The sequence below is a fragment of the Coturnix japonica genome, chromosome 2 (genome assembly GCF_054131305.1).
Source record: "Coturnix japonica strain WE chromosome 2, WE-NBRP24, whole genome shotgun sequence".
Classification (NCBI taxonomy): Eukaryota; Metazoa; Chordata; class Aves; order Galliformes; family Phasianidae; genus Coturnix; species Coturnix japonica.
Genome location: NC_140664.1, coordinates 8,414,862 through 8,436,809, shown reverse-complemented (window position 1 = coordinate 8,436,809; position 21,948 = coordinate 8,414,862). Strand labels below are relative to the sequence as shown.

The 21,948-nt window shown below is 44.1% G+C and overlaps 1 protein-coding gene across 31 annotated transcripts in view; it reads right to left on the bottom strand.

The window, feature by feature from the left end:
- The window catches only part of CYRIB (CYFIP related Rac1 interactor B), an 85,300-nt gene that overhangs the window by 50,209 nt on the left and 13,143 nt on the right, over positions 1 to 21,948 (bottom strand). For 10 of the 31 annotated variants that reach the window (XM_085536997.1, XM_085537006.1, XM_085537001.1 and 7 more), the window contains exon 1: positions 16,151 to 16,367. The exons of 10 other annotated variants lie outside the window; for them this stretch is intronic. Coding sequence is in view for 2 of the 21 variants with exons in the window: in XM_085536988.1 (XP_085393114.1) it covers positions 15,635 to 15,692 (58 nt within the window). In the remaining 19 variants the exon portion in view is untranslated. Of the gene's footprint in view, positions 1 to 5,793; positions 6,031 to 12,808; positions 12,909 to 15,634; positions 15,708 to 15,908; positions 16,368 to 21,948 lie in introns of those variants that run through there. 11 more of the 31 variants (XM_085537005.1, XM_085536992.1, XM_085537002.1 and 8 more) reach the window with 9 other exon arrangements.

Below are 21,948 nucleotides of genomic sequence, written 5' to 3'. Positions count from 1 at the left end.
ACACAGAAAGGTTTGCTGTGAGAAATAGCAGAAAATTAAAGAAATAACTTGCTAAGAATTTGGAGGGGGAGGGGAAGCACGGCAAGTTGTTATACCAGGAACACAGAACTTCACTCTTAAGAATAGGAATGTAACCAGTTCCAGTAAAACAGCTGTAGTTACAGGTCAAATGGCCTTTACACTGGAGTCAAGCTTTTGAAGGCTTCTTGAATGATAAGTCCTGCCTGTCAAGCATTCTTGCAGGACTTACTATCTGCGTACACTTAGAGCTTTCCTTCATCCTTCTATTCAAATAATCTCACTTTCTTGTTAGCAACCTTCATCACCCCCTTTTCATTTGAAAGGCTTTATCATCCATACAAATAGCCACACTTCAGTGTAATCAATCTTACTCGCAACAACACGCAGCCCCAAACTCAAAACACATGACAGCCAGTCAACACATTACCACTCCATATACTCAAAGAGACTTCTGTTTAAGCACACGTACTTCACTCAACACAGTTCCCCAGAGCTCCCAAAAATAATTAAGATCTCCCCTATTCAACTTGTCCTTTAAATGCCACAATAACACCAAGGTTATAAATTCCCTGAAGTTCCTCACATGGCACAGTTGCACCACCAGAACACCAAGCTCACAGTGAGACTGCTTTATCTTCTGAGCTTCCAGACCAGAGCTTTATTGTCAGCTCCTAATGTTACCCATTTAATAGCCTTTCACTCCATCTCCCGCAGAACTTACCCTGGTCTTTCTAGTCAACATAACTTCCAGCTGTATCATAGAAAGAAAATGCTGTTGGTTCTCATGAGATGGATCCAACCAAACCATGTTTAATGAGCACTGAGATACACAAGGAGGTATGAGGGGGGAAGTCTGTCAGTACACAAAGAAGGATTTTGCTGAAATCTGTAGTATGACAAAATACATCACCTGGCACCATTTGTAGCACTCTGTCAATGACTCCAATAGGAGCTGGCACAATGGTCTGCTCCACAGTTCTAAGTGCAGCCATGCCCTGCCCATCTTTATACCCACACACACAAGCTCCTGCTTGGCAGCCAACATTCCTCTAAGCTATAAAAATTAAGTTCGAAAAGTGAAGTAAGGTTAAGTTCGTTTTGGTTTAGCTGCATAGGCATGTTCAACTACGTGTTCATTAAACTGCCCCCCCCTTACTGACACTGAAGTAAGTAAAAATCAGCTCAGGCAGTATTTGAATTAAAACAGGAATCACTTCAACAAAACCAACCTGACCCAAACCTGATAGAAGTAATGTCTCATTTTCAAAAAGCAAAAACTTTCCAGTTTCACGCAGACAGTATCAACAATTGAGCTTTATAGTATTCACATAAGGGGAGGAAAAGCAGAGAGCTAACAATGGAAAACAACCACCCAGTAAGCAGTGTGTTATCTTTACACTAAGCAGAATTGTAAAATTCCAGACCAAACAAGTCTGTTTAGCACCAAGTAACATTATGAACAGCTCTCTGAAAGCTGCTGTAGCTGGCAATTGGCACTGGCATCCTTCCTGCCCCCATCCCACTTCAGTACTATGAGCTTTATGTAAAGAGGAGAGAGAACTCCTTTCCCTCTGTTCAGCAGGTTAATTCAAGCTACTCCTTCCAAACACAGCAGCAAAAAGATGAACAGAAGCCTGAATTCCATCACAAAGTTCAGATCTGCAGAGCAAGAGATGCTAGTAGTACACTAATGTGAAGAAATAAAAGAGCTATGTATAAACAGCCCCATATCTGCAGCATTGAGAAGCCATCCTATGCACAAGATAATGGAAGAATGAATGAACAACCCTCTGGCATCTTCGCTACTTTGTTCTGATTTGGAGCACCCCTACAAGCAGCTCTCAAGGCACAGGGTGCCATACCCAGTGCCCATACCTTCATACCCATGAAGGTAGGACAGGTTTCCCTCTTACATCATTTTCTGGTTTTAAAATGAAACCTCACAACTGGTATCACAGCGAGCACTTACTTCAAGTACACTGATTTTCAGCACTACCAGGTTAACAAGTAGTGAAGTGTTCTTACTTTTAAAGAAACTATAAATACAGCATCACTTAAAGATGAATATCTTCTTACCCGAAGGCTCTTTTCTTTTTTTTTTACTTAAAATATCTTTTTAGCAAGCATAAAAAGCAAAGAACAGAGGACAAACCCAAGCCCTCCACTTTCTCTTTGATTTTAAGGATTTTTATATTGCAGCATAATACTGACAGTGAACTTGGATAACTAGCCACTACCCTCACTTTGAAAGAATCCAGATGAGGGTTTTCTGGCAAGAGAAGAGCCAAAATGATCCACACCAAATGTCCACCTCACCCAGCAGCAGATATTTAACAGCAGATGCTTGGTACTCTTTCAGAGGTAGTTAAAAGACTCTTGAATAGCCATGAACATCTCCAGTCTCTTCAAACAACACTGACAGCAAGAGCCAAAGTTATTTTCCCCACACAGTAACTAATTTAAAAGTCTGATTTAATTTATTTTAAACACACTGCCTGAAAACTGGATGTCAACTCTGCGTTCCATGAAGAGCTATTCATTTCCCATTAGCTTAGGCCATGTTTTTTGTTTTATATATCTTTATCACGTTAGCTCTCAAGTGCACTGAAATCAAAGCCTAAGGTAAGTAGGTTAGTATCCTAGCTCTTATGTTTCAAGATTTTAAACAGTTTTCCACATCAGCTTGATCTCCAAATAGAAAGCAGGCACATATACTACTTCACTAGCCAAGAAACTAGGTCAGCCATTTTCTGAACAGCACGCAGATTCTCTACAAACAAGCAGAAAAAGGTGATGATGATACAGTTATGAGCTTTTCGTGAAGTCCCTCTTCCGCCACCTATTCCCTCCCATCTCTGCTTTCCTGAAGGCCTCTTTCTTCACTTTGTCTGTTCCTTACACAGAACTGTAGGGGTTGGAAGGGACCTCTAGAGATCATTGAGTCCAACCCCCCTGCCAAAGCAAGTTCCCTACACCAACAAACTTGCCAAGCGCCAAAACAGATGAAGAACAAGCTCACAGGGTAGAAGTCCTGCATCAGCCATTCAATCATATCACAACTTAGTTTGCACACCAAAACATCGGGCAATTCCACTTTCCTCAGCTGCACTGAATGCTAAGATGACTGCATGGCTTCCAGCCGTGTCTTAAAAAGAAATAAAATCCTGCTTTCAACAACTTCAGCCAACAGTGCTAAAGGTAGTTTAGTGACTGATCAACAGGCTGCAGGATGTTATGGGTCCAGCTAGCAGAGCCGTGTCTTGGAACACCAAGATTAGTTCAGTCTGTTATTGGCATCTGTAAGTCATGCGTGAAAATCTACTTCACACCTTGCCCAAGGAGCAGGAAGAGCTAATTTTTCAAAGCCATCAGGGTGTTGGGCTTTTTGATTGTTTGGGATTTTACTGGTTATTTTCTCCATTGTAAAGCTGCACTTCAGAACACGATCCATTGCAGTCAGACTGGCAAATGAAACTGATTTAGGACTCTATCTGGAGCAGAGCTAACACTATTGCTGTCCCCCTGTCCACAGTTTGCTGCCACATCAGCTGTAATGGATCAGCCATCTCCAACTCTTATCTGATTGCAAGTAGCTCATGGCATTCTGTGGAGCGTGTGTGGAGTGGAGAGGGGGAACAGGGCTTCAGACTCTACAGATTCAAATGATTTGAATAAAGTGGGGGATGCTTTTTATTTTACCTGCATGCCAGATGACATTAACAGCTTCATCTTTTTTTACAAAGCCAAGAATATCCACACAGCTACACTTTCCTTATTTCCCATGAGCAGTTGTACATTTGTTAGCAACAGCACGGAGCCCTCTGCAGAGGTCTGCTGCAAGCTCAGAACAGGAGAACAGCTACATCTCATGTTTCCTTCCTTCAGTAAAGTTGAGTCACATCCTTAGGTCTCCTTTTAGAAAGCTAACAAACCATGCTGAAGAAAAAAAAAAGATCTTTAATGGAAAAGGCTCACATTGAAAAGAGCCCAGCACTGACACAGGCCACAGGTCAATCCCCTGGCTCATTTCCCACAGTGACACAGACAGGACTGCACACCTTGTTGTCTGACAGAAGTCAAGCCTGCCAAAGGATTTCACAGATAAATGAAAGGCTTTAACGTTTATTAGGAGTGAGTGAGTGCAAAGCATTTCCTTGTAATTACCTTGTTAAAAACAAATGTCAAGTATGGGAAAAAAAAGGAAGCTCAACTACTGCAACAGAATGCCTTTCTGAAGAACATTTTCAGTATAAAATTAAGAGATGTATTTGTTTCCTTCAGTCCCTCTAAAACTCCAGACAAACTAAAGCTTTTACCCTGTTTTACTTTAAGCTGTGACTGCCAGCAGAACAAACATTCCTTGTCTTGTTTCCTCCTCTGCACCAACACTAACGCACCTGGGTTAATGTGGGTAGAGTCCCCTTGGTTGGTATCTGGACCAGTTTCCCCAGACAATTTAGAGTGGGGTAGCAGGTACATGAATAACTTCTCTGAAGCTATTAAACAACAATGCAGCACATTTAAAACAATGACCACACTATTTCTATTTAAAGACTAAATCAGTGCCACTTTGCAAGGTACACAGCCAATTATTTGGAGCAGGTGCTACAGTGAAGGAGGAAGCAGCCACTCAGTTTCCTGTACTGAGGACACAGTTACTGTGTTAGAGAGAAACTACTGCAAAAGTCCTCTCTTCATAATTAACCTACAGAACACAGGTATATAAAAAAGTCATCTTAACTTTCAGCCCAATTACATTTTCAGTGTTACCCTGATTTAACTCAGAACTCTGTCATTATGAAGATCAGGAGATAACAAAGATCTGCATCTTTCAACAAGTATTATCTACAGCTTGTGATAATCACAGAATCACACACAGAATCACCGAATGACCCGGGTTGGAAGGGACCTCAAGGATCATGTAGTTCCAACCCCCCTGCCTAGCAGGGCCACCAAACATACACCTTTACTAGATCAGGTTGCCCAGGGCCCCGTCCAACCTGGTCTTGAACACCTCCAAGGACGGGGCATCCACAACCTCCCTGGGCAGCCTGTTCCAGGGCCTAACCACTCTCCTAGTGAAGAACTTCCCCCTAACATCCAACCTAAATCCTCCCTCTTTTAACTTAAAACCATTTCCTCTAGTCCTGCTATTGTCAGCCCTTTTGAAGAGTTTACTCCCCTCCTGGGAGTAAGTTCCCTTCAGGTATTGAAAGGCTGCAATGAGGTCACCCCACAACCTTCTCTTCTCCAGGCTGAACAAACCCAACTCCCTCAGCCTGTCCTCATAGGGGAGGTGCTCCAGCCCCCTGATCATCTTCCTGTCCCTCCTCTGGACCCTTTCCAAAATCTCCATGTCTTTTTTGTACTGAGGGCTCCACACCTGGACACAGTACTCCAGATGGGGCCTCACAAGAGCAGAGTAGAGAGGGACAATCACCTCCCTATCCCTGCTGATGATTACAAGCATTAACAATGCTCAGTGAAGGAAGCGCCTGGATAAAAACCAGGCTTATCACACTACTGAATTAGCTCCCGCAAGTAGCGGCTACTCCAACCATTTTGTTGCTAAGAATATAAAGTGGAGAACAAAGCAGAGAAAAGTGTGGTGGATCAAAAAGGAAAACGCAAAGAATGTTCCCTATGACAGACATTTCCTGAGGTATGAGCAAGAAGAACATTCTAAATAAATGTCCAATAAAAGAGGATTAGAAAGGACGGAGCAATAACGAAACTACCCAACCAGACATGAGACAAGAGCATGAAGCCTACCTTCCAGTTACTTCTATTTCACTGCCCACAAGCAGCACAGACTTCAAGTTTCCATTATAAGCCCGTCCTGTAATAGCAGTCTCAGCAACTTCTGGAGCTCAGCACAGCTGACAGCAGTAATGAAGAGATGATGTTACACGCAATTACTGGCTGATGAAATAAAAAACACTTTTATTAGGTGCTCTCCTTCGGTGAAGGGCAGCAGATGAAGTGATGGAAGCAGAGCTCCAAGACCTCCTAAGGAAACGGGGGAAAAAAAGGAATGTCTTAACTAAACCAGCTTTAAATCAAACAAAAACCAACACAAGTGTCCAAAGGATTTTGGAAGAAATAGGTCATTTATAAAACACTATCCTAAATAAGATTGCTATTCAGTCATCTAACAAGGATTGTATTCATTATCTGCATTTTTTTTTCCCTCTGAACTCCCAAAGATGAAGTGAAATAGTAGCTTTCATTAACACTGAACACTGTCCTTAGAAAAAAAAGATACACTTAAGAATCACCATAAAACAGCAATCATAAGAAAAAAATGGGATTAAAAGTACCGTGTGTTATTGCACAAAGTTTCTCCTAATTTACAAACATGGGACTAAAAGGAACCACTGCCATTTGCCGAGAGCTGCAGATCACCGGGACTAAAGCAAATATCTTTAGTTGATTTTTTGTTTGCTCTTTGCTTTCCCAAAGCTCTGATTTAAAGCCAGGAACCAGAGCAGTTCTAAGCACAACAACTGTGCTTTTCATTTTAAAGAAACCATTTGGCTTTGGTACCGGGTCTGAAAATGATGCTCTCTAAGCAAGTTAAAGCTTTACAGTTGTGGGAATGAAACACAAATTACTTGAAGGTATGAAATGATTTTTAGTTCTTTCTATGAATCTATTACATACAGAACAAGACAACAAAACAAAGAAGCACTGAATCACTGTGGTAGTGCCATAGAAGTGACACATCGTGAAAACTGCACTTAATTACAGTCAGTGTGTTTTATTTCTTGACAACTGTCAGCAACACACAACGTGCTCTGGGCATACTCACTTGTTCCCTGGCAAAAAGGACCTGCCCCCAGCAGATGGAACAAGAGCATAAGCAAAGCCTATAGAGGTGGCACAGCAAAACAGAGGCCTGAAAATCACTTCAGTATCTCATCCAGCAATTAAAGTACTCGTTTTCTAAAAATACATGTGGTTCCACAGCAGCTCAAATTCATTTGGGCTCCAAACTGCCCTACTGGAGTACCTGTCCCCCTCTACTTCTCTCTTGTGAGGCCCCATCTGCAGTACAGCATCCAGGCCTGAGCCCTTTGAACAGGTCCAGAGGAGGGCGACTAAGATGAGGTGCTGGAACACCTCTCTCTCCTATGAGGAAAGGTTAAGGAAACTGGGATTATTCAGCATGGAGAACAGAAGGCTCAAGGGAGACCTCATTGTGGCCTTCAAATATTTGAAGGGAGTATACAAAGAGGAGATGGAAGATATTGATAGGACAAGGGGGAATGGCCTTAAACTGAGACAGGGGAGGTTTAGGTTTGATATTAGAAGGAGTTTTATCACTCATAGGATGGTGATGCACTGAAACAGGTTGCCCAGGGAGACTGTGGATGCCCCATCCCTAGAGGCATTCAAGGCCAGGCTGGATGCAGCCTTGGGCAGCCTGGTCTGGTGGTGGGTGACCCTGCACATAGCAGAGGAGTTTGAAACTGGATGATCATTGTGGTCATTTTTAACCCAAGCTGTTCTATGATATAGCTGACTATACTGTACGGTATGTGGACACATATGCTACTATATGGGTGCATATCTGACATCGATATATTTATATATTTACATACATGCAATCCATATAGAGAAAGTAACTGTAGGACACTAAGTATATTAGTTTATTACATCCCTTTCCTCTTTTGACAGATGGCTGCTGGGGTTTGTTTGTTTGTCTTTTTTTTAAATGAAGTTTTATAATGACTGTACTTCCTCTTCTTTTTTAGGGCTGCTACTCCCAGCTCCTGCCTGACTCACCCACACGTAGCCATGCTCCAGCATGTTGCACTTCATGTTCCTTTCCTAAGTGTCACTACAGTTCTTACTTGAACTGAAGAGACTTCAACTGCGTAAATCCACCCACAGAAGTGAAGGTGGGCAGAGCTGACAGATCACAGAACTCAGTACACAGAAAGCCTGTGTAAGGTCAGAAAACAGCACCCAAGGCTCTGATTGTTTCAAATTGTTGTTCCTGTGCCCTTTACAAACGTAAACACGCTATTCAATGTGAAAGTCCCTCAATTTGCTTGTTACATCAGCAGCCAGCTGTGCTTCTAAAAAAAAACCCCAAGTACCGTCTGAGTTTTTAGATCCAAACTACTCCTGTGATCTTCTCCTCCCGCACAGGACACAGAAATTTTTGCTAAACCTTCAAGAGAAACCTACAGCCAAAGCGTTCCTAGCCCTGCTAGCTGCAGAGTCCATCAGCCAAACATTAACTGAACAGAAGTCAACACAGTAGGCCTGGCAAGAAAAGGCAAAAAACCACAGCTCCATCAGCAGAGGCTGCTGTTCTTTCTTTACCCAGGAGTAAACTTTTTTTTTTTCCCCTCTCTTTAAAATACTATGCAGCTTTCTAAGCAGGATGAGCCACATTCATAGTACTTATCTGAAGCAGAAGCTCCCAAGGCAAAGCCGGAAAATGAGTTAGTAGGAGGATCCAAAGAAGAATAGCAAAGATGTTTTACCCCTCCTTCCAGTGACAGAATAAATAGATATGGTTCTTCTAAGAGAAACGTGAGAAGCCACAGGGCTCTACAAAACAGAAAGTGCTCACAGCTCCTCCCTCCCAGTGCCTATATCCAGCAGGGCTGCCTATCTAACTGAACAGCTAAGCAGAGCAATATGGAAGGCTCAAACAGAGCCTGACCTGAGAAATAAAACCAAGCTCATCCCTTCCTCCTTCATCGAACAGGAGAGAAAGGAATTAGTTGTCCCAAACTCTACTAATAAAGCTGCCCTACCACCAGGACTTTGCCATACAGTCTGAATACTAACAGGTATATCTTTACAGTACCTGAAAGTTTCACCCTAAAGCTGCATGACTACAGTACGGCTCAGGAATGCAGGAAACACCACTACCTGTATCCTATCTGTATCAATATCAGCAGTTTGTGGGAGTTCCTGATACCAGAGTATGAGCTCTTGAGAGTCACACAACACCAGAATTTGTGAACTTCCTCATTTCTCTGAGCAAGCAAATGAAGAAAACATAATGCCAGGAATAAGTTTGCCTTTCTAACAAAATGAAACAACAACAATGTTCTGCTGCTGCAATGATCTAAAAGACTTTGCTCACTGCTCCAATTCAGTGGCTGTTAAGTCCAAAGAGATAAAAAATGTCTTCAAATGGAACCGCAGCAAGAAAACAGAAGCACATCTGATAGGGATGTGGCTGTAATACATAAACTATTCTAAAAGGACTGGGGTTCCAGTCATTTCTAGCCACGCATGCAGAACTATCTGAACTTCTCTTCTTCGTGCCTTTGCTCATGTGTAAAATAGGAAGCAAACCACTTCCTCATCTCAATAGACTGGTAACAAATAACAGTACAGAGAACAGTACCAGACTCTCCAAGAGAAAATTAATCTCCGGAGTGAGATTTGAAGAGAATCTGGCAAAGTACTGAAGGACAGAACAAAACAAGCACCAGTCACTTTGTCCTGGGGATAAAACAAAGCAGGGGTCCTAACCAAAGCAAGAGATACAACTGTGGATTCAAGGCTGCCTTCTGAGTGCTCTGTTTCCAAGTTCATAGGAAGAAAAACAAGTATATAGCCTAAACTAGGAGATGAGTCCAGTCAGATCGTCCTTGCAGCTAAGTGCCACGTGAATGGAATCACAACCATCTGCTCACTGCACTGGTTTTGATCACTGTACCACATAGCAGGTTGAAGTGGCAAAGATACGTCATCTATGAACGGCAGGAGAGAAGACTCTGATGTTTTATTTAACTTTTGTCCATCTCCACAAGTTTTCTGACCCTAATTTTTCTTCCAACATATTTTTTGTCCAAGAGTCCCAAACCCCTCTTGCTTCTCCTATCAGTCCTTCTCATCCCACATTTTCTTCGTCCAGCAATTTCCTCTTTCCCTTTGACTCCAACCTGCTGACAGACTGACATAATAATTCCTACATGTTCCCTCAGTCAGTCCCACACTGGCAGCCTTCACACAGCCCACAAGCTCCCAGAGCTCTTTCCTTCCACCAGTTTTTGATCAAGTTGTCCCCAGCTCAGACCCAGATTCTAGCTCCCATTTTTTCCCCACTTTCAGCTCAAAATGAGCTGCTGTTCCTCCTGACTTACTGCTACTAATCCTCACCTTAGACATTATCTCCATCCCAGCTTTTCTTCCACTATATTGCCTGACTGGATGAATGTTTATTAGAAATGAGTTTTCATAGGCCTGTAATGGAGTCAAAACAAGGCATATTCTGCACTAGGAAATGGAAGAGGAGCAAAGCAGGAGGCACAAACCCAGCACAAACCCCCTGCTGCAGAGCTCAGACACACCAGAGCTGTTTGAAGAGCTGTCACAAAATTTCAATACAGTTAGAACATCTGTTCCCAAGTCTCACTTTTGGCAGCTACTGAAGTACTTTGACTGCAACTCTTCTGAACACCTGACACAATATTAACATCAATATATAACAGTATTTGCTCAAAGTCTTTATCAATAGAGTATTATGCTGTCATTTCATAGATGTTACCGCCAGACTCACTTGCAACAATTACCTCCTGGGACACAACTCTACGCCACGCTTATTAAGAAGCCCTAGAAGAGACTCCAGGACAAGTCTGAATGTTGCTAAAAACAGATTTCTGAAAAGAAAACAACTTTGGATTTGTTTGGATGCTCGAAAGCTGCTGGAACATCACCCTCTAAACTTCAGGCTAGGAGATACCAACAAGGCACGTCATCCTGTTAGCACTGCTTAGAAATGAACTCAGCTCTGAACTGAGGTGCAAAGGTAAGCCCTGCTAAAGCACACAAAGTACTACTTCAGCACTCACAAAGCACCATTTCAGCCAGCTGCACGTGAGCACAAGCAGCACTCAGTGTAATAAACTACAAAACTACCATTACAATTCAATTGGAGGTGACACTGACAAATATCTTTTCACGCACAAAAAAAAAGAAGTAGGAAATCTAAATACAAAATCAGTTAAAAACTGTTCATTATCAGTCCCCATAAAAATCTCTGTCTTGTCCATGTGATCCTCATCTCTATAAGATGTCAGCAGTTTTACCTTCAAGACAAAGCTTGGTAAAGTCTGGTGGTTACACATTTCACTTCCACATTAAGAAGGGACAGTTTCAAATAACCATATGCCTCAGCACATTAAAGGTGCAAATGTAACAAAAAAGAAATGGACTGGCTTTTCAAGCTCCTGCCCAGAACACACTTTGTGAGAGTAAAACCTGGCAGGCAGACAGTAAGCAGGGAAGGCTTGTTTTGCTTTTAAGAAATAGACCTATGGATATATTTAAGTCATTCCTCTAAATTGATTTCAGTCTATCAGTGCCTTTGAACAGACAGCCTAGAAAGCAGAAAACTACACTTTTTGCACTAAAAAGATTAATGTTGTACATAAGCAGAAGCACCTTGCTGTCCAGCACAAGATCTCCCTGTCTGTGAGGTTGTTACCCTCTAGAGCCCCATAAATCCAAACCAGTTTTCTCCCAGCGCCACACCTGACTGGAAGCGCACTCAATTACATTTGACTTCTGAAGTTATACAACTGCTAGACCCACTTGTCACAGAAACAGGGCTTACCAGTCAGCTCATTTACAACTCAGGTTCTTAGGAACTCATCTATTACCTTGTATAGCACACTAGAAGAAGTTACTCACCCTAACACTCCATTTAATTTAATCATCAAGTGCTGAAGGAGAACCAGAATTGCCTCCTGGCTGCATTTAAGAGGCTTTTGAACTGCTCCAGTTAAACAGAACTCACTCACAGAGCAGCTTCGTGCAACCAAAGAATGGTTAAGTATGCAGGCGGATGTAAAAAGGGCTTTTAAGGATGTATCTAGGCCAGCCTCCTGCCCCACTTCCTCATACACAAACTGATTGTTGGTACAGAACTTCTTTTGCCTAGTGGTCACCAGCTCAGGTGGAGCTTATGTTGATGAGAATCAGCCTTCCAGACCAACGTATTAACTCCCACAAGATGAGGCTTTAGGGTTTGGTGTGGGTGGCAGACAGAAGGCCTGTTTTGCAAGGTAGGCTATTTTAGTTAAGTACAGCCACACCAAACTGAAGGCACTCAATCTCACAAGCTAAGCTGTCCCAGACCCAATTACTATTTGCATTGAGACCACCTGGGAATCCCAAGTGCTGCAGGTCCATAAGCCAGAGCATCAAACACTTAGTAAATAAGATCACAAACCATAGCGCTCACTTCCACTACAACATAAGGAAAAAAAAAAGCCTCCTGTAGAAACATTATTAGAGGAAAGCAGTGTTTATACACATGGAATTAGCACTTATTTTATTTCAGAGACGTTCATTCTCTGATTTTTCCTACAGATCCACAATGATTTTGTGTAGTTGAAAAACCACTGACTTTTGTCATTCACGTGGTATTCCCCAAATGCAGTATTAGAATTTAGGTTAGAGTAAACCAGGTAGACAAAACTATGTCCCAGAACACATAAAACAGCTACAGAACACTAAAAAAAGAAGCCCGGCACCTCACAGTGTTTTAGAAATCATAACTAAATGATCAGCCTTTACACTTTTAATATTAACCCAAGATAAAAAAAAACCAAACCATTAAGCATTTAACTAAGACCATATGATAGAGTCAGTAGCAACAGCAAACAAAGCTGACAGCATAAGCAAACAACAAAGGTTGGAAGAGTGGAAGGACATATCAGCCTTTACCTCTTATCTATGACCGTCTCTGAACTACCTTGAGACTCGAGCCATCAAGAGCAAAAGGCACAAGGCACCATTTGACTTTCACCTTTCAATTGCTTTGCTTGCATCTGGTTTCACTGTCTCCACAGTGAAGGTATTCTCTGCGTGTCAGGCTTCCATGTGACTGAAGAGACAAAGTGCTAGTTCTAAAAAGAAGAATGCAATTAAAACCACGGGAGATGGGGAACACAGGAGAAAGTGCTGTAACTAAAAATACTTCCAGCTTTACCTCGTCAATTCTAAAGCTATTCATTGTTTGGTGGTGGTTTCTGCTAAGCTCTGCTGTTTATATAATTGCAGTGCTGCTACCTCCAATAGGCAGCGGAACAGCAAATGTAAAACACCGCCTATAGAAGACAGCCTGTTACTCTCAGCAAATTTCAGGCAGTTTGAAGCATTCTGCCAGCTGCAGCTTGTGGCACTCGAGAGAACATTCCTGAACCGCAGAAGAGAAACTGAGGTGGATTTATAAATGATCCTGAAATCAACAGCAAGCAAACAAGCCAATGTCTTTGTGCATGTGAAATGCAGGCTTTTATTAGAGGCATTAAACTACCCAGTGACAAGGAAAGTTATGTAAATACTCCTTACAGATTAATATTAAGCCAATGGTCCTTCCTCACAATTACTCCTGATACATGGAAATAAATGGGTGTTTTAAAGATGTCAAAGGGTACAGACAACTGGTCACTGCTTACAGCTGGAAAATGCTTTGAAATTAACCTTACCTTGCCTGCCTGAATCACCACTTTTTGGTGCCAGGGCTATTAAGCGCCAGTGTTTAACTCACAGAATCACAGAATGACCCGGGTTGGAAGGGACCTCAAGGATCATGTAGTTCCAACCCCCCTGCCTGGCAGGGCCACCAAACATACACCTTTACTAGATCAGGTTGCCCAGGGCCCCGTCCAACCTGGTCTTGAACACCTCCAAGGACGGGGCATCCACAACCTCCCTGGGCAGCCTGTTCCAGGGCCTAACCACTCTCCTAGTGAAGAACTTCCCCTTAACATCCAACCTAAACTCCAGCTCCTTGCATCATCCCCTCACTGTCATTCCCCTTGAAGCCATTCTGATGGACCTAGGGGGACCACAACAACCACCAGGAAGATTCTTCATCTCTGCATCCCAGTGCTAATGCAAGAGTGCAATGCTGACACTCAAGCCCTGCATGGATTCAGCATTTACATTCACTTGAGCTTCATACCTTACCTGCAGCACGTTTTCTTAACAATTAATACTCCAGGAGATGCAATTTCACAATACTCAAAATATTCAGCTTTGAAGATGCACTTCCATTATTTTCTTTCTGTCTCATATTTATTTATAATATACTTCAGGGTGGTTAACATGAGTTTTAAGAGCCAGGAGCCACACTGCTCAACTTAAGCCTGCCAACATCAAGGACTATAACTCTTGCTGTAATTTAAAGGGAGAGTGCTTTCAGAAAGAGCAGGCAAGGGTGATAACCCTGGCTTACTTTAGCACTGCTCCTTAAGAAGCAACAACAACAAGTACTCAGTGGCTGCTAAAAAACAAATCTGACTTCCTGCATGTAAGTTTTATCTCTCCCTTTGTGACTGTTCCCATCCATGCCCCCAGCTGGCAGGCAACAACACAGCAGTGCTGCAGGCTGCCTGCACATCTGTATTCTCCCTGGATACAAAGCCTACATTTACATTTACTACATCTAAGCAGGTACAGAAACCCAAAGCGGCCCTCCTACATACTGCTTTCCAAATTACAGACCTCTATTTACTGTATCACTCAATAACAAAGCGTTTAGCAACACAAACACTCCCCACCCTTCCATCTCTTCATACAGGTGTCCAATAAGCATCACTCAAGGTGTCAGTCTCCTGACTTCTTATGAAGCTCTCCACATACCTTTCCGTGAACTACTTGTGTGCTGAGTATTGCAGTCAATTCACTTCAAATTAATCCTTCTGCTCTGATGTAGGACTGCAGCTAGAACAGAACAGTTACATCTGCAAGAACCAGCTATCGCTGTGTTTCAAGAGCCAGCCGGGCTCCTGCAGGAAAGGCTCCATGTGAGGAGGCGGAGGATTTCAGAAGAACCTTTCAATAATCACTCACCTCAGGTGGCCTCAGCTAAACTGCAAACAATGAGGAAAATCTAGAGCACCTGATGACAAATGGGAGTTATATAACAGAAAAGGATCGGATTCGTTCCTCACTTTCAATGCTTCACGACGGAGGTATTTCAGAACTGATTCTGGGATTGTTTCCTTCCACTGTCCCTATTCTCTTGACAGCTAATGTATGCAAGAAGAAACCTCACAGCTTGACTTCAATAAAATGCTATCTACGCTTCCACTAAAAGCTTCTGTTTCAATAATGCAGCGCTCTCTGTACGTCAAACAAAACCCGTTCCTATTCCACAGTGTTTCACTCACGTCATTTGGGTTTTTATCCTTACCCTCACAACGCAGAGCTGGAGATGTTTGCTGAAGCCCAGCGGTGTGTCTCGATGTAACAAAACACATCAGGCTGCAGCTGACAGGTTGGTGCAGGTTCCAACTCTGACAGCGGTAACCTCAGCTGAGCGGCTGAATGTCTCCTGTCCAATACCCCACCCGCCACAGCCCACTACTACAGAAAACACTCATTTACTGTATAAATACAATCTAAGGAACCAGCACAAGTAATGAAAGCTGTTTGTGCAAAAGGAGAAATGAAGAAGTTTGAGGACAGCAAACTTTGCAGAGCTGGTAATAGGGAAGATGACAGATCACCACAGCAGCCTCAATTCTGGTTTAAGGATCAACGTGCGTGTTGAGGTGATGCCTATGTTTCTACTTTACAGCACGAGAAATTCACAATGATTTAAGGTGAGACACTGCTACCACACCTGAAGGAGCTGCCACACTGACATCCACATGCAATGGAACCTCCACAGCCAGCAGCATCTCGGTTTCTTTATCCAGGACGAGTCTGTGAAGGTTGCTGTATTTTAAGACCCCAAGAAGACGATATTACACCAAACTTCAAACTAACAAGACACAACCGAGTCGCACACGCCGGTATTCCTAAATCAAAATTCACATCTAATTACAATACGATTCTACCAGCCGCTTAGTGAAGAGACGAGAACCAGCTCCGAACTGCTGCTGGACTCTCCTTACCCCAAGGCTGGTCGACAGCCGCAGCACCGCTGTACCGCACACCGTGGGGACACGCCGGACCGGCAGCCCCGGGGCCGCTCCCAGAGCCGCGAGAAGTTGCGGAGGAGCAACAGATGGGCCGCGGCAGGAACGTGTGCTAGGAGGAAGGGGGGGGGGGGGTGTCGCGCCGCCGAGGCTGAGGGGCGCCGAGGTTGCGTTGAGCCCGACCCGCCCTCCCCGCACGCCGCCGCCGCCGCACTCACCGAGCCGCCCGGCGATGCGGACGGAGCCGGAGCCGCCGCCTCCCTGTGCCGGGCCGGGCCAGACCCCGCGCAGGGCAGGGGCGGATGGCGACAGCGCCGGAGCCGCCCGCGCTGAGGGGAGGGGGGAGGAGGGGGAGGGGGCGAGCCGCAAAGCACCACAGGGGACCGGGCGTGCGGGAGGGCGGGCGGTGACCCGGATGTACCGGCGGGGAGGGGCGGCATCCAGCAGGTGACTGCGCACGCGCGCCCGGCTGCCAGCACACTGCGCATGCACCTGCTTTGACTCCCTGTGTCTCAGGCAGGGGCGGGGGAAGCGAAACAGAAGCGGGCGGGCGGGGCAGCAGAGTGCGGGTCGCGCTCCTTAAAGGGGCTGCTCGGCACAGAAAGACCTGGGGGTCCTGATGGACGAAAGACTCAACATGAGCCAGCAGTGCGCTCTGGCAGCCCGGAAAGCAAATGGGATCCTGGGCTCCATCAAGAGAGGGGTGGTCAGCAGGGATAGGGAGGTGATTGTCCCTCTCTACTCTGCTCTTGTGAGGCCCCATCTGGAGTACTGTGTCCAGGTGTGGAGCCCTCAGTACAAAAAAGACATGGAGATTTTGGAAAGGGTCCAGAGGAGGGACACAAAGATGATCAGGGGGCTGGAGCACCTCCCCTATGAGGACAGGCTGAGGGAGTTGGGTTTGTTCAGCATGGAGAAGAGAAGGTTGCGGGGTGACCTCATTGCAGCCTTTCAATACCTGAAGGGAACTTACTCCCAGGAGGGGAGTAAACTCTTCAAAAGGGCTGACAATAGCAGGACATGGGGAAATGGTTTTAAGTTAAAAGAGGGAAGATTTAGGTTGGATGTTAGGGGGAAGTTCTTCACTAGGAGAGTGGTTAGGCCCTGGAACAGGCTGCCCAGGGAGGTTGTGGATGCCCCGTCCTTGGAGGTGTTCAAGACCAGGTTGGACGGGGCCCTGGGCAACCTCATCTAGTAAAGGTGTATGTTTGGTGCCCCTGCCAGGCAGGGGGGTTGGAACTACATGATCCTTGAGGTCCCTTCCAACCTGGGTCATTTGGTGATTCTGTGATATGAGAAGCGTGACCAGAAGGGTGAGGAAGGTGATTCTGCCCCTCTGCTCTGCTCTTGTGTGACTCCATCTGGAGTACTGCATCCACGCCTGGGACTCCCAACTCAAGAAGGACATGGAGCTGTTGGAGCAGGCCCAGAGAACGGCCATGGAGATGATGAGGAAGCATTCAAGGCCAGGCTGGATGGGGCTTTGAGCAACCTGGTCTAGACGGAGGTGTCCCTGCCTGTAGCAGGGGGTTGAAACTAAATGATCTTAAAGGTCCCTTCCAACCCAAACCATTCTATGATTCTATGAAACCTCAGCTGGGAGTGCCTCAGCCTGGGGCTTTGTCATGTGTGAAGGGGCAACCTCTGCTAGTAATGGCCTTTCTGGGCTAAGGATTAAGGCTGAACATCCTGAAACAAAAAGCCAGCAAGACATGCATCTTTGGGAATGTCCTCTAGGACCATCCAGTCCAACCATCCGCCTACCACCAATGGTGCCTACTGAATGATGTCTCTCACTGCTGCATCTCCAAGTTTCTTGAGCACCTCCAAGGATGGTGACTCTACCAGTCACTGCAGAGGATGCACATCCCAAATCACCTTTACTTCTAATTTGCAAAAGCACAGGGATTTTTTACAAACACTCTATGAAGTCTCATCTGACTTTCACAACGAATGGCTGAAGAAGCCAAAGCTCAGTTTACAGTATGTGAGACTGCTCACCTGATCCTTACAAAATAACCAGTTCAGTGAACACAAAGCAACTCCTGATTTCAAGGCCTTGCCTCTGAAAATTTGGTGCTGCCACATACTCTACGCTAGGAACGGTTCTGAGAATGAGCAGGACAGCCAGCAGGAATGCACAGATACAACCAAGACAAAACAGGTGCTGGCTCTCCTTCAAACCTCACACAATCAATCCGAGCCACCTGAAAGTCTAACCACATCAGCTACTTTCTCTTCTGAAGCCAGATGCTACTTTGAGAGCTGTAAAATAAGAATGAATGCTGAGCTCCCCCAAACCCACTTTGAGAAAGAGGAAAAATGGAAAGGACTTTGGAGACTTATATACAATAACGTATTTCTCTTTACATTTTCATAGCTGTATATACATTAACTTAAACTGATGAACTCAGTTTCTCTCATAACTTGCTAGGATAAGAAATACGACTTTAATAATCCTAAAAAAATAAAGTAAAATGGATAAAATAGCCTCTTGGGATGCATAGGATGCAGGCTGTGAGTGCAGACTAGCTCTATAATCTGCCTGATGCAATCAGAAGTATTCACTACACTGTAAATTGAGTTCTCAAATAGCATTCAGACAACACCAGGGCTGGTAAACCACGTTCCTAATTGCTGCCTCCACCTAAGCAGGGAAAGTGCTCAGAGAAGCCTGGGGGGCTGTTACAGGTTAGTGCAGATTGAACAAATAGGTGAGATGTCCAAGAAGATACGAGAGAAGATTTTCACAGCAGAAGTTTACGAGCAGATTGGCAGAAGACCAGAAGTCCCAGTTCTGCTTGTGTTTGATTTGTATAGGTGGATAGGCTGAACTCAAGTGCTTGACGTGACCTTTCACTTCTGCTGCAGGAAAAAATTTTTTGCAATCAGCAGATAAAAAATCTGCACTGTAGGAGATGGATGCAGCCTCCTCCCTGAGATGCCAGCAGGTCACTACCACATTTTCTCTCGTCTCTGTAGTCAGCAGTCTGTGTGCCAGGCAAGGAGCGATCCAGGTCCCACTGAGCTGCATTCAAAGGAAACAGAATCATGCTCCAAGTTTATGTTGGATGCATCATCTTTCAGCTTAATGCACCTCTCTTACAAAGAACTTTGTTCTGTTATACAGAGCTAAGGAAACAATACAGTCAGCCTCAGGGATGAACGATTTTTGATGGCCGTAACATTATACACTACCTGGGGTTTGCAGTGTTTGGGAGCGAGGGGAAGGGAAAAAACATCCTCTCCTATAGCTATTATAAGCAGTTTTATAGCAATATTTACTCTTTTTAATTTTAAGGTACCCTTGAGTTGGATCTCTCCCCTTTGAGGAGTACAAGAGTGCCCAGGACCTAAGCATTTAACAGCAGCTGCATAAAAGGCATCCACATCCCACATAATAAGTGAAGCATAAAAATTACTGAACAATCTGGAAAATGTTGCATGACATAAAAACCCACTAATTTTCTATTAGTTCTGCCTCAGCTTTTAATTTCTTAAGTGCTCCTTTTGAATAGAAAATGACTTTACCAGGTTATTACTGTGATAAATACTTAAAAAGACAATAATAATAAGAGATGATATTTGCCAGTAAGTATTGTAAAATTAGGAGTGTTAATAGAACAAAAGTGCTCTTAAGCTCCTAAACCTGTAGATGGTTTTGTTAGTTGGAGTATTGTTGCCAGGTAAGTAAACTGAGAGAAAATGGGTCAGAGCAGGCTCACAGAGCAAAGATTATTTAGCTCCAAATGCACTACTGGAAATGCACATCTAGTATATGTGTGTGTGTGTGTGTGTGTGTGTGTGTGTGTGCATCAGTGACAAAAGATGAATTCATTTTAGATGTAGACAGCTACACAGATGAATTAAAATAGAGAAGCAAAGCTGCCCTTGGGTACCATGCACAGTTAGAATAACCACTACTTTTAGGCTTAATGGTAGCCTGGGGGGGGGAAGTCCAAAGTAAAAAAGGAAGTCATCTTCTCTCATTTGTACTCAGCAGAGACAACAGCCTGCACTGTCCATTGGCAACAGCGCTGTTTGTATGGTGGGGGAACAGCAGCAGCTTTACCATTCTGTGGATGAAAATGGTAAGCATCCTATATACATACAGATCTATGTATGAGACTGGAAAACAGCAGCAGCTTTGCACAGGTCCTCTGTTACACTGCTGTGGTTCAAAGCACCTTTCAGATCAGATAAAGCTAAGATCAGGTTCTCCCCTCCCCCTTCCAGATTTCTTCACCTTAGATGAGGGATTGCAGAAGCAGTCACATTCACACTGCAGTGTCCTTTAGGGCTCTCATTTTAGGTAGCAGAAACCTTCTGATATAAATGTAGCTCTTCAGAAGTATAAACAGTTGCAACAAAATATGGATGATCAACATAAATTTCAAAACAGCTCAGACAAAACAAAAAGCCAAGGTCAAATCATTCCCTGCTTGCAAGGATGCCTCAAGTGCTTCCAGATACTGTAAGAGCAAACAATTACAATGTTTTACACTTGCACAGAGACAAGCACTTGCAATCTCAACATGTCCTTTTTTTCCCTCAAAGGTCATTTTGATATTTAAGTGGCAAGTGGGGAAACCAATGCATTCCAGTTCTGTCTTTTTACACTTGGAGAAACTTAGAATCACAGAACCACGGAGTTGTTTGAGTTGGATGGGACCTTTAAAGGCCGGCTAGTCCGATACCCCTGCATTGAACAGGGACACCTACAGCTAGAGCAGGTTGCTCAGAGCTCTGTCCTGCCTGAGCTTGAGTGTCTCAGGGATGAGGCATGCACAGCTCCTCTGGCCTCAAAATGACTGTATCCCAGTGCTGTGCCCCAGTCACTTCACATGACTAACTACGTGAGTCGTCTCCTTTTCTGCCTCTACAAAGTCTGAGCTTATTTTCAAGCTTTCTCATCTGTTGATGCAGTTGCTCCCTGCAAATGATCTCAGCTAAGAGCTGTAACACACGCTCAATTAATAAACAGCTCCTTTAAGTCAAATGACGCAGGAGAGCACACTGTTGGCCTGTGATCAAAGATAACGGGGATTTTACAAAATAAAGCTCTTTTGTTTTTTCATTTTCTTGCCTTTTTCTCAGCAATGCAGCTTACCCATATAAGACAAGGAGGCAAAAAGAGGAATAAAAAACAAATGGCAGGTGTTAAGCTTGCATTAGAAAGAAGACTGCAGACCAGTAAGCATAAGGGAAGGTAGAAAGAGGAAGTGCAGCTTCTATTTTAATCATATTTTATATCTGCTGAAAATTGAAAGAGAAATTATAGTAATAGACCTGTTACAGGACAGAGCAGAACACAGCATTAGATGCTGAGATCTCCAGGCTTTTTTTTTTTTTTTTCTTTTGTGAAATACAGAATTTTTTCTCTATCCAATGCATGGATACCATTGTGCTCCGTACTTTGTGTAACCGCACTGCTAAAAAACTCTGTTAGCAAACTGGTCAGCTGGACAGCAAGAAGCCTTGCCAAGCAGTGGGGACAGTCCAGCGTTACCAAAGTCAGCATCGTGGCCACTGACTGTAGTTTCCAGCTTATGGCACTCAGATGTGAAGAAGAACCCAATGCACTGACTATTTGTGATATGTTCAGCAAAAGCCTGCTTTGATTCACTCGGTGCAGTGGCAAAGCAACAATCTCTTCAAGGTACTGGATCATCACTTCTCTCTGAAGGCACCCAAATGCCACTGCACTTATTTACTCTGGGTGTCAGCTAAGCAGCATCTTTAAGTGCCTCACTAGGTAAGAATAGGCTGCAGAACTGAGGTGTGATGGAGGATGCCAGGTGCTTCACTTGACCTCCCATCAAACCCTCAGTCAAGTCAGTTCATAAAACAAAGCTGACCACCAGGACCACCACGGGAAACAAACACTGCATCTGAACTGGAAGCTCTGCACCAGCCTCTTTTTGCACAGAATGCTTCAGGTCAATCAGCATTGTAATGGTGCGCTGTTCCAGTTAATGGACAGAATCAATGTTTCAGAGAACAGGAAAGGCAATAT